The sequence below is a fragment of the Crinia signifera genome, chromosome 2 (genome assembly GCF_055691185.1).
Source record: "Crinia signifera chromosome 2, ASM5569118v1, whole genome shotgun sequence".
Classification (NCBI taxonomy): domain Eukaryota; kingdom Metazoa; phylum Chordata; class Amphibia; order Anura; family Myobatrachidae; genus Crinia; species Crinia signifera.
This window is the reverse complement of record NC_139218.1, coordinates 72,046,956-72,061,999: the sequence shown is the minus strand read 5'-3', so window position 1 is coordinate 72,061,999 and position 15,044 is coordinate 72,046,956. Positions and strand designations below refer to the sequence as shown.

General features: G+C 45.4%; 1 protein-coding gene across 1 annotated transcript in view; it reads right to left on the bottom strand.

Moving 5' to 3' along the window:
- Positions 1-652: 652 nt before the first annotated feature.
- The window catches only part of SUPT6H (SPT6 homolog, histone chaperone and transcription elongation factor), a 60,007-nt gene continuing 45,615 nt past the window's right edge, over positions 653-15,044 (bottom strand). The window contains exons 26-37 of the mRNA XM_083172366.1: positions 8,660-8,807; positions 7,423-7,565; positions 7,205-7,345; positions 6,891-7,086; positions 6,364-6,602; positions 5,974-6,087; positions 5,398-5,522; positions 5,186-5,298; positions 3,947-4,024; positions 3,677-3,849; positions 2,672-2,877; positions 653-2,252 (exon numbers count right to left, since the gene is read on the bottom strand). Of these exons, the coding sequence (XP_083028492.1) occupies positions 2,066-2,252; positions 2,672-2,877; positions 3,677-3,849; positions 3,947-4,024; positions 5,186-5,298; positions 5,398-5,522; positions 5,974-6,087; positions 6,364-6,602; positions 6,891-7,086; positions 7,205-7,345; positions 7,423-7,565; positions 8,660-8,807 (1,863 nt within the window). The 3' untranslated portion in view covers positions 653-2,065. The remainder of the gene's footprint in view (positions 2,253-2,671; positions 2,878-3,676; positions 3,850-3,946; positions 4,025-5,185; positions 5,299-5,397; positions 5,523-5,973; positions 6,088-6,363; positions 6,603-6,890; positions 7,087-7,204; positions 7,346-7,422; positions 7,566-8,659; positions 8,808-15,044) is intronic.

The following is a 15,044-nucleotide window of genomic DNA, read 5'->3' as shown; positions in this document are numbered from 1 at the left end:
ATTAATACTAAAATACAAACTGATGTACAGAATGTAACATTTTGTAGACTCCCAAATGTAGGCCTTGGTAAGGCTTACTTACATGAACATCAGCATTTTATAAAGGCCCAAGGTGTTTTGGAAGTAGAGCACCAATGTTGTGGTGAGCAATGCTCAAAATATCCTCTGAAAAGGCCAGCATCGCTCACAGCCATTATTATTCTAAATAAATACAAACATAGGCAAGTAAATTAATGGAAGTTTAGTTAAATATTGCACCAAAAAATAGAACAGTCGCTGAGAGCGTCGCTGGCATTTTTAACGGCTATTTTGAGGATCTCGCACAGCAACCTTGGTACTCAAAGGGTTAATAGAGTTTGCTTGCCAATTTGTTACATCTATTTTGACAAATTCACCTTGGCACGCAGAGAGTTAAAACAGGTTACATTTAAAGTAAACCGACAGCCCACATAAATTGGATGAAACCATTCTGTACGTATGTCCAAACATTTCTTATTCTCTCAAAGAATATTAACAACTATGGGGCAGATGTATTAAGCCTTAACAAGAGTGCAAGGGTGATGAAAAGAGATAAACGTCCAGCCAATCAACTCGTTACTGTCTTTCTCCCCCCCCCCCAAACTCAGCCTGCTACATGGCAGTTAGGATGTGATTGGCTGGACGTTTATCTCTCTTTATCACCCTTGCAGTCTGGCAGTCATATTGCCAACCGTACGTCCCCTCTCGCCCCCCGCAACTCTGCATGTCTCTCTGAAGCGGAGACTCGCAGGACTGCCCAAAAACTCGCCTCACCACCGGCGCTTGCCAGTGGGGGCATTCTGATGAGCCCCGGCGCTGGCTGAGAGGAGCTCCATCTGTATCTGTACAATTTTTTACATGCTAGATGGGGGAGGGGACAGACTGGCTAATTTTAACATACACTGCATGAGGAACTGGGTAAAAAGGTCTATTCCGTAAGTACACCATTACTCGCAAGTTTCATTAAATATAAAATACATGGTTTACTTAAAATAGTTTTCCTTAGGCAAATAAGGCAGGCATATAGAAACCTATAACAAAATGTTTTTCTTCCATTTATTGCACCAGTCTTTCTAGAAGCCCCCCCAAAATATGAAACCAGTAAGGTAGAACCCCACAAACATCTTACATTAATATACTTCATATTTCTTAAAGAGCAAAAAAACACAGGCACACATTTGTTCTTTACAGACTATTTATTTACCTGCTGCAGAAAAAACCCAAAGAGAAAAAAAAAACCCCAAACATCTGTAAGGCGCAGCAGAAATCCAAGACACCTCTGCACTGCTATGGAAAAGAAAATGCTAACTCACATATGTATGCAATGAGAGAGCTCACAGCCACGAGTGTACTGTTAGCGGAGCTTACAGCGAGTAGAGGGAATCAGGCCAAAGAAATACAAAAAATAATAAATACATTTAGCCAAATATATCCAATCAGAGACTAAGAATCTGTTACCGTAATGAAGTATGTTCTCCTTAAGTCTAGATAGAGATCAGTAACACATTAGCGGAGGAGCCCAGAACAGCTGCCTCTGGCAGATTATGTGTTTCCTCTAGACTGTTCCCATCAGCCCTTATGATCAAGTGTCTTTATAAAACAGTTCCGGCATCTCTGATTACTCAACACTTTCTGGAGAGTAGCGAGATCTTTGCTTCAGACCTCTCCTTTTTGTTTTTTCATTCCTTGTCTGAATTTGCAATTAAAATAAAAAAAGATAAGCCCATTCTATGTTTAAAACATAGGTCATAAAAACAGGTAGCATTTTTTGCACTCTATCTCCCCTTCTTGGGAGTAAAACAATACTATAATATTAAACCAATGTGATATTGAAGCATGGTGCAAGAGATGCTATTTCTCAAGTACTCATCAAGTAAATATAGGCTGCATGTGAAAGGGCCTAGCTGTCTCATGTATGGCTACGCACACACTGGCCCGTTAGACAATCATGCTCAATTACGAGCTAGGGAACCATTTCATACAATTGTCAGCATTGGGAAAGTAACTGTTCCATCGGTCCGCAGAATGTTTATTCCGAAACATGTGTTCATCGGTCCATTTCATCAAGTAGCGGCGTGGCGTCCCCTGCGACAGACATGGGCGTGCTCTCGATCATAGGACTCGGAGAAGGACGAGGGGTTAACCGCTGCTTCTGTTTCCGTCTTTCTGCCTCCTTTTCATGCAGCCACTGCTCTGCCATTTTTCCCCAGTCGATAGCGGCGTGGCTGTTGGTTCTGGGTATAAAAACAATCAAATGAAAAAGAAAGTCCACGGGCAGAACACAATACAATATAGACAAAGTACCTGGCATGTGTTATAGATCACATTTATTAATCTGAATACAGATAGCAATATATTAAGACAAGTAAGACCATCATTGATTAACTTTCCATTTTTTGTATGGTATTATATTAGGACAGCTACAATATGATTAGTTGCTATGGGTTACCACACCGATGTGCAAACTGTCATATTAGTTATAAATAAGCCCAATCAATAGGAGGGCATTCTGTCATTGTAATCTCATCTTTAATTCTGTTGTGAATCATGACCTAGACAAACCAAATTTCTGATGTGGAATCCTGTTCTAGTTGTGTTATTATATTACAGAAGTCCTACGCTCATCTCTCTAAATGACAGAAGTTGTACTTACTTGGACTGTTGTCTGTGACGGGAACTGGAGCTGGAGGAACTTTGTGAATGGGAGGACTGTGGAGTAGGTGGTGCTGGGGTGGGCGTGGCACTTGGCGGCAGCTGATGATACTGTGGCGTTGCCATAGGCTGACTCGGGGTGGCATAGGAATAACTTGGGGTCATCAGAGGGGTAGCCACAGGCTGCTGAGCTGGGGTTGTAAAAACCTGATAGATAAAAACAAAACCACATTGATCAATACACCAAACTGAAGGCATTATTCACCCATCTCCTTTATAATAAATGTTTGTGATATTAAGTGAGAAATTAAATTAGAGATGCGATTAGTGTAAAGGTGCCCATACACGCTGCGATTTCAGCATGCGTTTTGAACTTTTAAAGTTCAAAACGCATCGCATCGGCTTAAATCGCACCGTGTACCTGCGGGGATGCGATGCGCATCCCCGCGGGTACAATATTGTAAAGCACAAAAAGTATTTGCAGGCAGTACTTTTTGTGCTGCATTGCATCGCATCAGTTTTGGAATACATGCGATGTCCATTAGTGACTATTAACTTTAAAAAAATAAAATAAAAAAAAAGGCTGAAATCGCATCGCATCCCCTTCCAGTGCCAAAATCGCATGGCACCTGCAAAGTTCAAAAATCACAGATCTATATATATCTATATACACACATATATACACATATACATACACACACACACTGATTCAATTTGTTGCATTAGGGTAAATGCAATTAGGGTTATTAAGATGTGTTATTCATATTATCTATAAAGGGAAGTTCATTGCAGTTTAATGGCGTATTTTACTGAAGCATTACTACACATTCAATTTTCTTTTAAAATAATCGAACAATATTTTTACAGCTAGTCTTCAGTAACCACTTATGTGTATACCGTGTATTGGGCAGTTATAGTTAGCTGCTCTGTAAAGGTTGCCAAGGCATGCTGGGAAATGTAGCTCAATACCAGGTGAATTACTTCATGTATCCAAGGAGATACTTACATGATATGCACTGCTGCCACCTCCGCTGCCTCCACTGTAACCATACTGGCTGGATGCCCACTGAGCAGGTGTGGCATTGGGGTTCTGCCCATGTTGTCCAGTGACAGCGGCAATAGCATTAAACATCTGTGAGGTCATGTTTTGTGGCAGGGCATTGACAGCACGAGTCAAATCTACAAATAAGCATCCAAGGAAAATATATTAGCTCTACCTCCCAAAAATGTGACTCACTTATATAAAGGCAAATGAGAATGGACAATGGACTCTTACCAGCAAGGTTAATATTGGCAGGTGTGGCACTCAGGGAGGCCGGAGTTCTGGATCTGCTACTGCTGCTTGGGGTGATACCTGTCAGATACAAAACAAAATAGTCAGCCCTGCTCTGTGCTTCCATAGGACATACAGACGCATCCTCATACATCTTGCATTAATACGGGAGATGCCGGGTGTGGATTAGCTGACAGGTGTCATGCAACTCCAATTTTGTTTAATTTTTCTATAAGTCTATAAGCCAGGCTATACAGGATAGGCTGCTATAGTTACACACAATATGTTAGTAAGCTGGGGCTATACATGATAGATGACTTATAGAGCGCAGGGATTCACTCCAACATACAACAAGTGTGTCAAGTGGTATAATCGCATCTTGCAATGTGATTTTTGGGCACTAATATGGTGATCACATTGCACTACAAATGGGACTGTTAATATAAACAGTCCCCTTAGACTTAAATATATAACTATAAAGTAGATCACTGATCATTTCCCTTGCCTCAGGGGATAGTGATGGTGGAAAGGTTTAGAAGAATTGCTTATTAAGGAGAGTCTGAGGGATGTGCCCCAGCCTCCACCAGAGAGGGCGTCATCAGAGGCAGGAGCCCCCACTGAACAGACATGTGCCCCAACCACCCACATTATTTCAGGAAAGGCAAGTGCCACTCCTCTACCCCCATCGTTACCCTTGGCAAGGCAAGTACCCCCACCCATCACCACCGGAGAGGCAAGCTTGCTCACCACCACTGCTGGAGAGTCATGTGTGCCGATCAGCACTGGAGGGGTATTTGCAGACAGTTTATTATTTACAAAATACAATTTTTTATGTATTTGTCAAATGCTTGTTGTTTAATACTGCTCTCTCTGTGTTTTTGTTCCCAATTGGAGTGTCTATATGCTGGTGTCACTGGAAGCATCATTAAATGGGTCAGATAAACATTACGTTTCTCTTGGCACAGGCCCAAGACAAAAACATTCATACTGGAAATGACAACATATTTGAAGGGTCATAGGTAACCAGCCTAATGATTGATTGGCAGTTATGTGATTTAAGAACCAGATAGCCCCCATGGTGTGCTTTCATATAATTCCACCTTTGAGCTTGTTTTATTGTCAGACTTTACCATGTCTCAGTAAGGTTCTATCAGTTGGGCTGCCACCAGATGTCTCAGTAAGGTTCTATCAGTTGGGCTGCCACCAGATAACGTTTTCATGTACACTGAAGGAAAGACTCACCTGGCACAGGGTCCTGGTAGTGATCTTTAAACCACCGGAAAAGCCCATTGACTGAAGCAAACATTTGTCCCCTATACCTGAAGCCTTCTGGTGTTACAGTAACATACTCCACTCTATGAAAGAAAACATTAAAGCGGGTAAACTGGCGGCATTACACATGGAACTCAGGCATAGTGCCTGTAACAAGAGCCTGCAGACCTCAGGGTATCTACCTTGGTTTAGCTCTAGGCTGATATCCCAGGAGGAATTTTCCAGGGAGCTCCTTACTGGCGGATACGAAATATGGAATGAATGTTGGTTTTTCCTTCTTGGTTTTTATTAAAAGTTCTTCTAGTTTCTGCATATAAACAATGAAAGAAAATGTAGTCAGCAAGATAGGATATGCAACTTCAAGATCATGTTGGCCATGAGCAATAAGGAGATTCTGTAAACTCGACAGCAGAATCATCAGTCACAATGTATAAATTACTTTTAATTAATCAACTTTCCTTCTCAGCTTCTAATATGTCTCCAGCATGTGCGTGGTGCAGAGAGAGCTTCCAGTACTATGTATATGTGCAGTGATTGACATGTGCTTCATTCCACAAGCTGTAACTCTGCTTGCTATTTGCTGTATCATACAGTTACACCAGTCATGTTCTGTGTCCATAATTATTAAGCGGTGTGGTGGAAACTTGAGAATCACAACCAAACAAGGTCATACGACAGGGTCACATTCACTTATTACATATTGCATCTTGGAGAGAAGCTTGCTGCTTTTTATATACATGAATTCAGCTTTTATTTACCTTCTTCTCTCCATAGTTACAGTCTTGGTAGTACTTGTGGCTGACCAGATCTCTTGCGAAGGAAGCCATTGGTTGGACAAAGCGGGCAATAATTTCATCCAGGTCTTCAAATTCCTTACAGGAAACATACAAACAAGAAAATGTAAACTGCGTAATTGCCAAGTCAAAGACACTTTTATAATAATTACATTTTATAACCATGTGATTCTCTCGCACGGTTTGCACGAGTAGTAATTTGACAAGACGTGCCCAAAGGTCTAATTAAACACCTTATTAGTTAGTAAAAGAGAATGATTCTTATGCCTTACCTTTATTCATAATCATTAATAAATCCAAAATAGTCAAACCTATCCGAATGATACCATTATCTGTTCTGTACTTTCACTGTACCTCATTGTTAATCCAGAGTGTGGATCCCAGACTGAAAGCGTTCTCCTTCCCCTCCTCACGAACATCCACATGCTGGTAGATATTTTCGCTGACCTTCCATGTGACTGTTAAATGGTTTGCACCTTTACTACTTGGTCGGATGATGACATCGCCTTGATCCATGGTCTCCATCATTTTCTCAGCATGTTTGAAATTAATATTGTGGAAAGAAGGATGAGCGATAACTCGCTTTATGTAAGCTGCAAAACATCAGAAATGTTGCCATTAATAAAAAGGAGGTACGAGGTGTGTAATGACTAACTGAAAGAAACGGCAAACGGCCATCTTAAACTGCATTGAGTACAACTATGCTGACCATCTACTTGCAGATGTTCAAGAAGGACCATTTAGAGAACAGAAAAAAAATGTTTAACAGTAGATAACAAATGGGTACTGCAGTGTAGGAGGCCAGCTCAGCATGTCACAGTGAGGTTTAGACATTCACCTTACCCTATTTTGCTGAAGGAAAATGAGAGCTACACACTTACTTGTTCGCTGCTGCTTCTTCTTGAGCTCTTCATCTTGCTTATGATGTGCAGTCTCGGTATCAAAATCATAGTAAGTGTCCTTTGGTAATTTCCATTCGTTGTTCTTGTCCATCAGATCAGACGTTCGGCAAGTCATGTCAACGCTGAACTTCTCAATATTTATTTTCATTATTCGGCAATGGACAGTCATGCCCACCTAAGAAACGAAAATATTAGTCTATCAGCAGTGTTATTATACTAACCAGCTTTAGCAGTGCCAAATGATCAAAAAAAAAAAAAAATGTTACAGACTACCCCATGTCATATTAACAAACCTTTACTCTCTCTTCAGGGCGCTTGACTACTTTATCACTGATGAACTTGGTTGGAATGAAGCCAGTTACGCCATTGTCCAGTCTGGTTTTCACACCAATAGCTTGGCCAGGGCAGGAGCCACTGTCAAAATGATTCCATACCTGGAGCAGAGTGGGCAAACAGTTATAACAACACATATAGAGCTATGTGAATTGTTTTGTGTTTCTGGATTATTTACCTCACTGAGCTCTGGGAAGCTATCCTGTTGACAAAATGGGCACTGCCAAAGGCCTGTCTCATCATTTCTGATGGCTTGGTCATAACTTTCTCCTTGGGGTCGTCTGTGTGCAATTCCTATTACATTACAAGTTACCAGTTTACCTAAAGAAAAGAAAAAAAAGATACATGGAATTCACAGTAAGTAAAAACATGTCAATTCAACCTTTTAAAATTGTGACTAGGTGAGAACGTGTGTGACCAGCAGTTATGGTATAAATCACAGGTCTTCAACCTGTGGCCTTCCAGATGTTTTGGAACTACATATCCTAGCATGCCCTTATAGTTTTGGCATGCTCTTATTGGAAGAAAATGTGGCAATGCATGTTGCAACATGTAGTTTCACAACATCTGGAGGGCCACAGGTTGAAGACCTATGGTATAAATCATCTACAGTGTCTAGGTCTACAATCATATGGTCGACAGTCAAAAGGTCGACAGCCCAAAAAAGGCTGACATGAATTTTTAATGTTTTTAGGGTATCTATGTCGACATGGACACTGTCTAAGTGTACCGCGTCCCCTCGTATGGCTCACCATGCTTCAGGCTTGGTGCCTCGCTGCGCACGGAACACTATTTTATTCTCCCTCCACACCCTAGTGCAGTGTTTTTCAACCAGTGTGCCGTGGCACACTAGTGTGCCTTGAGCTGTTCTCAAGTGTGCCTCCAGATCTAGAGATGCCCAAACCCATTTACAGCCACCACCAGTTCAACTGTTATTTACTGGTCTCTTCTTTTCATTTAAAGGGCCAATGTATTTTATTTGTGTTACCTGTGGGGACCAGTGTGATTGTTTTTAATGTGGGGGCCAATAAGTTTGTTTTTTTCCTGTGGTGGTCAATGTGTTTTGCCCCGTGGGGATCTCATGGTGTGCCTTGGCAATTTTAAAGTCCTTTTTAGTGTGCCCCAAGGTAAAAAGGTTGAAAATCACTGCCCTAGTGGATGGTAGGGCATGAAATACCACCTGTCTGCACATGTCCGCTGAAAATTACGTCGACCTATTGCCTGTCTACCTTCTGACCCTGTCGACCATATGACTGTATCAATAGTCAGTCTATGATCAAAGCAAAGCCAACATCACAATGCATTTCACAGAAGCATATAACAGGAAAACACATCTCTGTAATACAATATTTGATTAAAAAAAAAAAAAAAATTGAACAAAATTCAATAAAATTAATAAAACAAAATCTAGTCACCTATATAGAACGTCTCTGGAGTTTCCCTGGTCAGCAAGTTAAAGACCTCTTCAGGGTTAGCAGACCGGAAAGGTGTCCTAAGGTCTTTGTATCTGCAGCTGAGTTCTGCACGAATATCATATAGCGTAATGTGCTTATCTCCATAACCCTGTAGGGGGGAAAAAGAATACACGTTTTAGTTTGCTACTTACAGACTAAATATTGTAAAGTGACTTGGTGGTAAGCAAGTTTATAAAAATAGGTTTTTGGGTACCTACCGGTAAATCCTTTTCTCGTAGTCCATATGGGATACTGGGTTTCACTACTATGGGGATTGAGACCTCCGCAGGAGAGACAGGCACATAAAAGAACTTTCAGTGTGGGTGCACTGGCTCCTCCCCTCAATCTCCCTCCACTAGTCAGTTAATGCAAAAACTGTGCCGAAGGAGAGCATGTGAGGAGTATGTGATAATGTATTGTGGTGAGATTCATCCAGCACACCCAAACGAACAAAAAACATATAAAAGAGGTGAATCCTAACAACTTAAGAGGACACCTGTAACTAGAACAAAACTATAGTCATATTTATCCTATAGAAAACAAGGCAATAAGCCTAACAATAAAGTAGGTCTGACAGCAGAAAAAGCCGCACTGAGGCGGGCTCCCAGTATCCCATATGGACTACGAGAAAAGGATTTACCGGTAGGTACCCAAAATCCTATTTTCTCTACCGTCCAATGGGATACTGGGTTTCACTACTATGGGGAGGTCCCAAAGCTACCAGAACGGGTGGGAACGTGCGGATTCTGCTGTAGAACCGCATTCCCGAACTGGGAATCCTCCCTGGCCAGGGTGTCAAACTTGTAGAACTTCACAAATGTGTGTTGCCCTGACCAAGTTGCGGCCCTGCATAGCTGCATTGCCGACACCCCTCGAGCAGCCGCCCAAGAGGTACCTACAGACCTGGTTGAATGAGCCTTTACTGAAAAAGGAAGCGACAAACCAGCTGATGCATAAGCCTGCTGGATAGTACATCTTATCCACCTGGCAATGGTACGCGTTGAAGCAGGTAAACCCTTCTTCTGCGCATCATAAAGCACAAACAGGCTGTCCGTCTTACGGATCCTAGCTGTGCGCTTGACATACCCCTTAAGGGTGAGGACCACATCCAAGGTATCTGGTATATCTGGGTGTGTCGCGCTAGAAGGAACCACGATAGGTTGGTTTAGGTGGAACCCTGACACCACCTTTGGAAGGAATTGTGGTCTAGTCCTGAGTTCCGCCCTATCGTTGTGGAACACAAGGTAAGGGCTCCGACAAGATAAGGCCCCGAGCTCGGACACCCTCCTGGCCGAAGCTAGAGCCAGCAAAACAACAGTCTTCCAAGTGAGGTGTCGCAGCTCAGACTCTTCCAATGGAACAAACCGGGCTGATTTTAAGAAAGTAAGAACTACTTCCAAATCCCATGGTGCAGTGGGAGGCACAAAGGGGGGCTGAATCCTCAGCACCCCCTGTAAGAAGGTTTGCACTTCCGGCAAGGCCGCAATCTTTTTCTGAAAAAACACAGATAGTGCAGAGATTTGGACCTTTAAGGAACCCAATATGAGTCCCTTATCCAGGCCAGCCTGAAGGAAACGTAGCAGACTGTTTAATTGAAAACTGGCCGGAGGCAAGTCATTCTTCTCACACCAGGCAATATATCTGCGCCATATTACATGATAATGAGCAGCCGTCACCGGCTTCCTGGCTTTTATCATTGTAGTGACGACAGAGGGATGGAGACCCTTGTGGACTAAGATCTGCCGCTCAACCTCCAGGCCGTTAAACGTAGCCGCTGTAAGTCCTGGAAGACGAACGGGCCCTGGAGGAGCAGGTCTTCTCTTAGGGGCAGACGCCACGGGTCTTCCACTAGCATGGCCTGAATGTCCCCGTACCAGGCCCTTCTTGGCCAGTCTGGTGCCACCAGTATGGCCTCCGTCCCCTGATGCCGGAGCCGCTTTAGCACCCGAGCCAACAATGGGAGAGGTGGGAAGAGGTACACCAATTGGAAATCCCAGGTCCAGGTGAGAGCGTCCACCGCTATCGCCCCTGGGTCTCTGGTCCGTGCACAGTACATCGCTACCTTGTGGTTCAGTCGTGAAGCCATCAGGTCGATCTGAGGGAGCCCCCACAGATCCACTATGGCATTGAACACTTGAGTGTGAAGGCCCCACTCTCCCGGGTGAAGATCGTGACGACTCAGGAAGTCCGCCTCCCAATTGTCGACCCCCGGGATAAAAATGGCAGACAGGGCCTGGACATTCTGTTCCGCCCAGGACAGAATTTTTGACGCTTCTCTCATGCAAGGCATGCTCTTGGTACCACCCTGCCGATTTATATAGGCCACAGTGGTGGCATTGTCCGACTGGACCTGGATCGCCTTTCCCTGTAACAATGGGGCTGCCTGTAACAGGGCATAGTAGACCGCCCTCAACTCCAGCTTGTTGATATGAAGGCCTGACTCCAGTGGAGACCATCGACCCTGTAGGCGGACTCCCTGTGTCACAGCTCCCCAGCCCCTCAGGCTGGCGTCCGTGGTTACCAGAATCCAGTCCTGGATCTGGAACCGTCTGCCTGCCAACAAATTGGATGAATCTAGCCACCACTGTAGCGAGATCCTGGTTCTTGTTGCAAGGCCAATCCTTCTGCGCATCTGCAGGGGGGAGCCGGACCATTTTGTCAGAATATCCAATTGAAAGGTCCTGGAATGGAAGCGGCCAAATTGTATTGCCTCGAATGAAGCCACCATCTTGCCTAGAAGCCGGAGGCAAAGATGGATCTGTACCAGAGGTGACTGTAGGACCTCCCTGACCAGCTGTTGTATTGCAGTGACCTTTTCCATCGGCAGAAAAACTTTTTGTTCTGATGTATCCAGGATCATGCCCAAGAAAACCATCCTCTGGGTTGGAACCAGCGATGATTTGGGCATGTTTAGGATCCAACCGTGGTCTCTTAGAACCTGTATGGACAGATTGAGAGCACTGCTTAAAGCCTCCGCCGACCCTGCTTTTATGAGCAGGTCGTCCAGGTATTGCACTACATTCACCCTTCGGAGCCTGAGTAGTGACATCATTTCCGCCATTACCTTTGTGAAAACCCGCGGGGCTGTCGACAGGCCGAAAGGTAACGCCCGGAATTGGTAATGGTCGTTCCCCAAGGCAAACCTGAGATAGATTTGGTGTGGGGGCCAGATAGGAATGTGTAGATAGGCGTCTTTGACGTCTATAGAGGCCAGGAACTCCCCTCTTTCTAGGCTGGCGATCACAGAGCGCAAGGACTCCATCCTGAACTTGAACACGCGCAGGAAGGGGTTCAGTGACTTTAGATTCAGGATGGGTCTTACTGAGCCGTCTGGCTTCGGTACCAGGAATAAGTTGGAATAATATCCCTGGCCCTGCTCCGTGTCTGGCACCGGTACAATTACCTGAGACTGAAGCAGCCTGGTAATGGCCCCCTGAAGGAGCACCTGATCTTCCTGGGATGCTGGAAGTGCCGACCTGAAGTATCGTCTGGGAGGGGGTTTGTCGAATTCCAGCTTGTAACCTAGAGAAATGAGACCTCTGGCCCAGGTATCCAGACCCGAGGCGTCCCACACATGGCTGAAATGCAACAATCGCGCTCCCACCGCGAGAGAGTCTCGTGGCGGGAAAACCCCGTCATGCTGCAGGCTTAGAGGAAGTCGCGGCATTTGGACGGTCCTGGGTGTTGGAGGCGTTAGGCTTCCTAAACTTGCCTCTCGTGCCCCTGCTGGCATTGGAGGCGCCCCTACCCTTGGGGCGAAACCTGTTCCCACGAAAGGACTGCTGGGAAGCACCTGTGAAGGTACGCTTTGCAACCGTGGGGGCTGAGGAAGGAAGGTAGATTTTCCTGCCGTGGCTTTGGAAATCCAACCGTCTAATTCACTGCCAAACAGCCATTCTCCTGTAAAGGGAATACCCTCCACACTCTTCTTTGAGTCTACATCTGCAGACCACTGCCGCAGCCACAAGGCCCGTCTGGCTGAAACCGCCATGGCTGAATTGCGCGCGTTAATTGCGCCCAATTCCTTTTGTGCCTCGCACAGGATTTTTGCGGTATCCTGAATGTGACGCAGGCTGTCCCCTATCTGGGCACAGTCATGTCACCCAACAAGCCTTCCTGAATCTGGGTTGACCAGGTATGAATAGCCTTGGCCATCCAGCAGCTGGCTAAAACTGGACGCTGGGATGCCCCACTAGCCGTATATATGGACTTGAGGGTAGCTTCCAGCCTTCTGTCCGCCCCGTCCTTAAGGGTGGATACCCCTGGGACTGGTAACAACACCTTCTTAGAGAGGCGGGAAACAGAGGAGTCCACTACCGGTGGCTCCTCCCATTTCTTTCTGCCCAAAGGTTCAAAAGGATATGCATTTGTGAACCTTTTTGAAAGAGTAAACCTCTTATCAGGGTTTTGCCATGCAGCCCTGAAAGCAGTTTCTAACTCTGTCTGCTCAGGGAAGTACACTGGCTGTTTCTTCTGAGTCATGAAGAAAGGATCTCCTTCTGTGGATGCCTCTACTGGGAGATCTAAAACATCCCTAATGGCCCTGATAAGGGGCTCGGGACCATGTACTGCCGTCTCAGGAGCTGGTTCCTGCAGACCCTGCTCCTCACCCTCCTCCAATATGTCCTCATCTGTGTCAGGATCCATAGCAGTAGCCTGCCTCTTTTGAGGCTGTGCGGGCGGAGGAGGTACATTTTGGGTATGAAGAATATCCACCCTGGCAGCTAACATGGACAATTCCCTCTGAACCCTCTGCGTTTGCTGAGTGTTAGTGGAAAGCTGTGAAGCCACAGAATCCAACAAGGTCTTTATGTTGGAGGCCCACGCAGGCTCCTGCTCGTCTGCCTGCGATTGCCCCGCAAGCTGTGGGGGCACCCCACTGATCTGGGTGTCAGCACTACTGGGCTGTGGTGACATACAAGCCTCACAAGTAACCTGGGACTGTGACTTGGGCACAAACTTGGTGCTACACACCATACAAGTGAACTTTTTCACCATGATGAGATAGTACTACAATCTCTGTAGTAACAAACACAACCCCCACGCAGTCACACACGTGCACACACTGCTGGATGTGTTTCCTCTGTGAAAACAGACTATGTGTGTATCTGTAACTAAACAGTGGGGAAGAAACAGAGCAATTGGGGAGCCAAGTGCACCCTTAACCTGAACTCACAGATCTGGGTGAGCTGGTAACGCTAAACACAGTGATATAAACAACACAGTGTCTGACTAAGCTAGATAGCGCAGCAGCGCTAAATCGCTATAAAAAACCTGCTGTCTCTGCCGTGCTGCAAGTACCCGGATCCACCACGCCAGTGAGGAGCCCTGTAATGGAGTCTGGCAGCGTGTGAAGAAGCAGGAAGTGACAGCGCGCGCCCAGCAGAGCTTGGTCCCGCTCTGAGTGAAGCCCCGCCCCCTTACACGGAGCTGGCGCTTACATATAATTATACTGACATTATTAAAGGTGTAAAATATATATCATACATTATACCCTGAGGGGTGTCCCTGGTGGTCCAGCGGCAGCACCCCTATGCCAGTTATCAGACGCGGTGTTCACGCGGTCCCTGCTGGAGAGCCGCCATTACTAGCCGTCGTCTTGCCGCACCAGAAATGGCTGCGGGGACCCCTTGTGGGACCCCCAGCCTGTACTCACCACCGATGTCTTCAGACCTGTCAGGGGTGTGCGGCGGCTAGGGGACTTGCTCGCTACAGCGCAATGCTGTGCGGTAACAAGTCCCACGCAGGACTGGATTGTCCTGTAGCAGGGTCAGCTCTGCACCTGAAGAGGTCGGGGACTGACCCTTCCCCTGACACCCACGAAGCAGGACAGCTGTGTGGTCACCACAGCGCCCCAAAATAACAAACTTGAAAATAAATGTGGAAAAAACTCTGGAGCATCCAGAAGCACTGCCTCTCCTGAGGCACATTTTTCAAAACTGACTAGTGGAGGGAGATTGAGGGGAGGAGCCAGTGCACCCACACTGAAAGTTCTTTTATGTGCCTGTCTCTCCTGCGGAGGTCTCAATCCCCATAGTAGTGAAACCCAGTATCCCATTGGACGGTAGAGAAATATGATTTTTGTACTAAAGGTAAATCACCAATTCCACAGAGATAAAATGATCGCCTTGGTGTTACAGAAAGGCAGCGAGAGTGTGAGTACTTCACATTTCAACACAAACTGGTAAATTTCCATCCCCCTACTTTATACAACTGGGTTTCTGATTTACTGCTCCTTAAAAGAACAAACTCAAAAGGGACTGAGAGGTGTATAAATAATACCCACAGATCTCTTGTTTGGGGCAGTTGTGCTCCACTTTGGAATTTATAGGAGATGTAATCATGT